General features: G+C 52.2%; 1 protein-coding gene across 4 annotated transcripts in view; it reads left to right on the top strand.

The window, feature by feature from the left end:
• The first annotated feature begins 5,035 nt into the window (after nucleotides 1-5,035).
• ACP2 (acid phosphatase 2, lysosomal) overlaps nucleotides 5,036-5,320 on the top strand; it is a 7,504-nt gene continuing 7,219 nt past the window's right edge. For 3 of the 4 annotated variants that reach the window (XM_010842374.1, XM_010842373.1, XM_010842377.1), the window contains exon 1: nucleotides 5,036-5,203. In XM_010842374.1, the coding sequence (XP_010840676.1) occupies nucleotides 5,090-5,203 (114 nt within the window). In that variant the 5' untranslated portion in view covers nucleotides 5,036-5,089. The remainder of the gene's footprint in view (nucleotides 5,204-5,320) is intronic. The other variant, XM_010842376.1, reaches the window with a different exon arrangement.

Raw genomic sequence — 5,320 nt, 5'->3', positions numbered from 1 at the left:
ATCCTATACTTGTTACCTCGAGTCAGTTTCATCTCCACAACACTGCTTCAGTGCAGGGGCTCTGAGCTCAGGTTTTGGATTCAAATTTGGGCCTTGCCTCTGCCTCTTATTTTCTGTGTGATCTTGATTAAGTGGGCTTCCCTGCTGGCTCAGGCTGTAAAGAATCCACCTGTGATGCAGGAGACCTGGGTTTGATCCCTGGGTGGGGAAGATCCCCTGGAGGAGGGCATGGCAGCCGACTCCAGTATTCTTGCCTGGAGAATCCCATGGGCAGAGGAGTCTGGCAGGCTCCAGTCCATGGGGTCACAGAGTCAGACACGACTGAGCAACTAACCACAGCACACAGCACTTGATTAACTGTTACTTAATGTCTCTGAACCTGTTTCCCTATCTTTATAACAGGGATAATAATAATGATTTTTACCACAGAAGGTTGTCGTGGCAATTAAACAATATATCAGATGTATCGCACCCAGTAAGAGTACTAGAGATGGTAGCAGTGATCAGCCTCCCAATTCCTTCAGCAATGGGTCTTCCCATCACCTTGGCTCTGAACACTATTAACCTTCCAGTGCTTATTTCCGTATACATCCCCCTCTTCTGGTCCTTGGAGCCGTCCCAGGAGGGAGGGAGGGTACAGTAACTCTGAGCTCCGTTTTCTTCTCGGAGAACACTGAGCTCAGGGCGGAGCCTTTTCCGGGACCACACACAGTCAGTGGCTGAGCTGGGATCGGAATCCAGATGTCCTCACTCAAGTCCCCGTCCTCTTTCTCCTGCGTCAGAGTCCGGGATGCCTCTCAGGTCTGCTGGACCAGTGAAGCACTGAGATGGGCAAAGCGGGAGCGGGGTCGGGGGTGGGGGGTGGCTGGGGTGCTGCAGTGGGAGAGGCAGAGGGCCCTGGGGATGCTTCAGTGCAGATGTGGGAAGCAAGGGGCTGAGGTTACTGCTGGTTGTCCCCCACCACCCCGCCCCACTCCCAGTTTCCTGCTCACAGGCTCTTCCTGTTTTGCTGTGAACTCCAGTTCCCATGGGTCCCACATTAAAGCAGGGAAGGACAGGAGGCCAGGGCGGGCAGCCAGAGGGACAGACACGGATATGAACAGGGCACCAGGGAAGAGGAGAGAGAGCAGGGCAAGAGTGGACACGGGGTGGGGGGAACTGGGTGGGAGAGGCACCAGGCAAGCAGAAACAGAAAGGAGCTTAGTGAAAGATGGGAGGAAGCTCAGGGTGGGACAGGGGGAACGGGTGGAAGTTGGGGACCAAAACTTGAGAAGACAGCAGGCTGGGCAGTGTTGCAAAATCTGCCCATGTATTCATTTTCACATTTCAGAAAAGCCCCTCTGACATCCCCCATCTCAAAGTTCTGCCTCCAGCTTTTGCTCGTTCCCTCTCATCACAAGGTCATCCCCTCACAAGGCCGGCACCCCAGGCTGGGCATCTCTGAGTCATGAGCACAAGGCCCAGCTGTCCTGGGAAAGTAAAAAACCAGGGACTCTGGCTCTTGGGCAACTGAAATGGTTCCGTCTTAAGCACGCACACCCTCTCTCGGCTCCCTCCTCCTCCAGTGCACAGGGAGGGTCAGCGGTGCCACTGAGACACCTGGTGATGGGCACTCGGGTGGAACTCTGGTCTGGGGTCTGATGACTTGTCTTCTGGGAGTCGGGAGAAGACCCTCGTTCACTCCAGATCCTCAACTCCTCTCCTCACGCCCTCATCTCCCCATAGGCCAGGACCGAGGACCACACACGAGCTGGTTCTGTCACCCTCTGACCTGGGCCAGAGCCGGCTGCTGAACAAGCAGCTTAGGGCGCCATCTCTCCCACGTCAGGGAGTCAGCCTCAGCCTCGTCTCAGAGGAGGAGGAAGCGTGACTGCCTGAGTTACCCCTTCAGGTTACACGGGTTCAGGAGCCTCCCCCGCATGAGGGGAGAGCAAAATGGGCAAAGACCAAAACCTGTTGGTGGTCTCTCCACAGGGGTCCTGGAGACTAAGGACTGGGACATGTTCCCCAAGCCAGGGCCAGCAGTCAGTTATCTGCAGCGGGCATCACTTCTCACTTTGCCAGACCCCCAAACCTATCTACCAGTCTCCAGGAGGTGTCAGGTGCAAGGCCTCCCCTTCCCGAGGGGGCTTTCCTGTGTGCTTCCTCCACCCCGAGAGGAGGCATCCTGCCTGGGAGCTCCATTTAAGATCTTCCAGCTCCCCACAACCTGCAGAGGGAATCTGAAGCCAAGACAGGCACATCCCCCAGCCCGTGGTCACATGCACCACTAGATAACTCCCCTCAAAGCGCTCCCCTGAAGCAGGCCACAGGGTACACTTGGTGGTATGGAGGAGGGGGGCAAGTGCTTCCTGCTGCCTCCCTCACGATTCTGGAAGGCTGCAAAGTGTGGGGAGTGGGGGGTGGGGGGGCGGTCATCTTTCAGGCCAACCAAGTAACTTCTCAAACCCCCAGTCACAGGACAGGGAAGAACCCAGGAATTCCAGGTCGGTGAGTTCAGAGATGATACAGATGGCAGAAAGGAAAAAAAGAAAAGTAACATTTATTAGGCCCTACGACATACATTTATCTTTGCATGTATTATTTTATTTCTCCTTATATATAAAACCCCAAGAGGTAGTTACTAGCAGGAGGGGAAATCTCAGATTTGAACACAAGTGTAGCTGACTCAAAAGCTCAAACTCAAACAAAATTTCCACCTCACTCCATTACACAAAACTACCTTCCCAACTGGGAAAAACAATGAACTCACACGGATTTAGGTTCACTTCTGCCAACAAAGGGTAGAGCAGTGGTTCCCAAACCTGGCCTCCTTTTCAGAGATTCTGATTTATTTGGCCTGAGGTAGGAAGGGGATGACAGAGGATAAGATGGCTGGATGGCATCACCGACTAGATGCACATGAGTTTGGGTGGACTCCGGGAGTTGGTGATGGACAGGGAGGCCTGGCGGGCTGCAAATCATGGGGTCCCAAAGAGTCCGACACGACTTGAGTGACTGAACTGAACTGAACTGAGGCCCATGTATCCATCTACACATCCATTCTTTTAGCAGCTGTAGCTAAGAACCAAGGTTTGGGAACCACAGAACCATCTGGTGGAAAACAGGCGGAAGCTGGGGGTCCAGAAGCCAGGGCTCTGCTCTCGGCTCTAACATGCACTGTGATGCAATCCTCACCCTTCCTGGGTTTATTTCTCACCATCAAAACTGAAATAATATCTTCTCCATCAATACTTCCTACATTGGATATTTGCAGGCACAAAGAAAACAGAAATATTTGAGCAAGTGGGAAGAAAAGCAAAAGATGAATTTAAGGGATTTTTGTTCTACGTGCCAAAATTTAGTAAGCCTGGGATTTACACTCTGATATCACAACAGTCTGGTTACTTTGCAAGGAGAGTAAGGGGCATATTAAAATGAAATATTCAACAACTCCCATTAATATGCAGAATTTTGCCAATTAACCATGTCCCACTCAACCCCACCCACGTGAAAAGGTTTCCTTTGCTAGAAATCTCTTTATTGAAAATATTTGGGGGCCACTGAATATAGTTAAACAATGCAGTTTGAGTAGCCTGTGAGAAATAGCCCATTATAAGGAAAATTTGAATAGAAATCAGAAAACCTGAGTTTTAATCCAGTCTCCTGAATTGTGTGACCTTGGACAAGTCACTTCCTCTCTTAGGATTTGTTTTCTTATCTGTGAAGAAAAGGGGACTAGGTTACATCAAGGATTCAGAGGTGCTGATATATGAAGCTTATTAATGGTCTTCATGAACTTCTTGGGATTGTGTGCAAAATTCTATTTGTGTGTGGACATTTTTCTGGAGGAGAGGAGACTAAATTTTCATCTAATTCATAAAGGGGCTTGTGACTAAATACGGCTAAGAACTTTTTGACTACCCAGCCTTCAGATCTCAATTTCTATTCACCCCTCCGTAACAATTCTGGAAGCAAAGTTTAGATCCTGAAATACATGTAAATAATTCAATCTGGAGTCCTGGGGCAAAATAGTGACTCTGCTTTCTTCCACATGTTCTGATCAGGTTTTATTTCTCCAATGATCTGAGGTAATTGGCTACTAGGGGGCAGATCTGAATCAAAGCATCTCAATGGCCTTTGACCTGACTTCCTGGAGCAGTGAGTCCCTCCCCAAGTTCAGAGTCACAAAGATCTGAAGCCAGACTGGCTGCATCTATATCCTAGCAATGAGTGCCAAGCGGGCCTCTGTCTGATTCTGTGGAAAGCCCATCTACTCCTACTGTATGATATTCTCTTTTCCCTTACCCCTATATCTCCCCACTGGTCTGAAACGTCTCCCCTGAGGATTCACTGCTTTGGTTTTGCAGCCTGAACATCCTGTGCAACCCAACCCCTTTGAGAAGAGGCACGGCATCTTGATTCTAATCATCTAAAACTTGGAAGTGGACGGGTGGGAGCAGAGGGAAAAGGACTGGAAGGGGAAGTGAGAGAGCACCTTAAGCTCTGCTCAGGAAATGAGCAGTAGGCTAGACTGGGACCAACCTCAGGCACACGGGAAGTCCAAAGGGCTGGTACACCCTGTGCCCTACACCCCGAACAAGCCTTCCTTCAGGGAATAAGAGCCCGGGCCAAGGCTCAAATTCCACCCTAAGTAAGGCGTGTGGAGACAGCCGCCCTGGGCCACCCCTCGCCTCAATTCGGCGCCGGCTCTGGCTCTAGGTCAAGCCCGGAAGCACCCCCAGGCCCGAGGGGGCGCTCGCTCTCCCGGCCACGGTCCAGCCGAATACAAGAGCCACCTTGGTACGGGGGTCTCCGTGAGCAGAGGCAAAATCCACGTTCAGGGGTCTCTTTACCAAGACGAGGTCTTCAAACCCTTTCTGCAGGGCGAGGTCGCGCTACATTCCCACGCTCCTCCTCCATGGCAGGATCGCGAACCTCCTACAGGAATTCCCTCCGGGATTCCTCCTCCCACCATCCCTGCCCCGCGCCTTTACCAAGATGGCGGCGAGCGGACTTCCGGCGTGTGTTCTTAAGGGTGCGTCCGGGTGGCTGCTGCAAGTGTCACCCAGAGGGTTCCAGCCTCTGTGCTGCATAGACTACAGCGGTGATGGCGGGCAGGCGGTTTGGCTGGAGCCGGGCAGCTCTTCTCCAGCTCATTCTTGGTGTGAACCTGATGGTGATGCCACGCACCCAGGCCCGGACTCTGCGTTTCGTTACTTTGGTAATGAGAGATGGGGTCGCCAAGGGCTGGCCAGTGCTAGGTGGGCACCGGCCTGCTGGTGGAGGGAGGGGCGGGGCTTTGCTGGGGTCTGGGGTCTGGAGTAGTGGGGAGACGACT

Source organism: Bison bison, unplaced genomic scaffold, assembly GCF_000754665.1.
Source record: "Bison bison bison isolate TAMUID 2011002044 unplaced genomic scaffold, Bison_UMD1.0 scf7180017864178, whole genome shotgun sequence".
NCBI lineage: Eukaryota > Metazoa > Chordata > Mammalia > Artiodactyla > Bovidae > Bison > Bison bison.
Note: the sequence above shows the minus strand (reverse complement) of the source record. Positions and strands in the feature narration are given on the sequence as shown.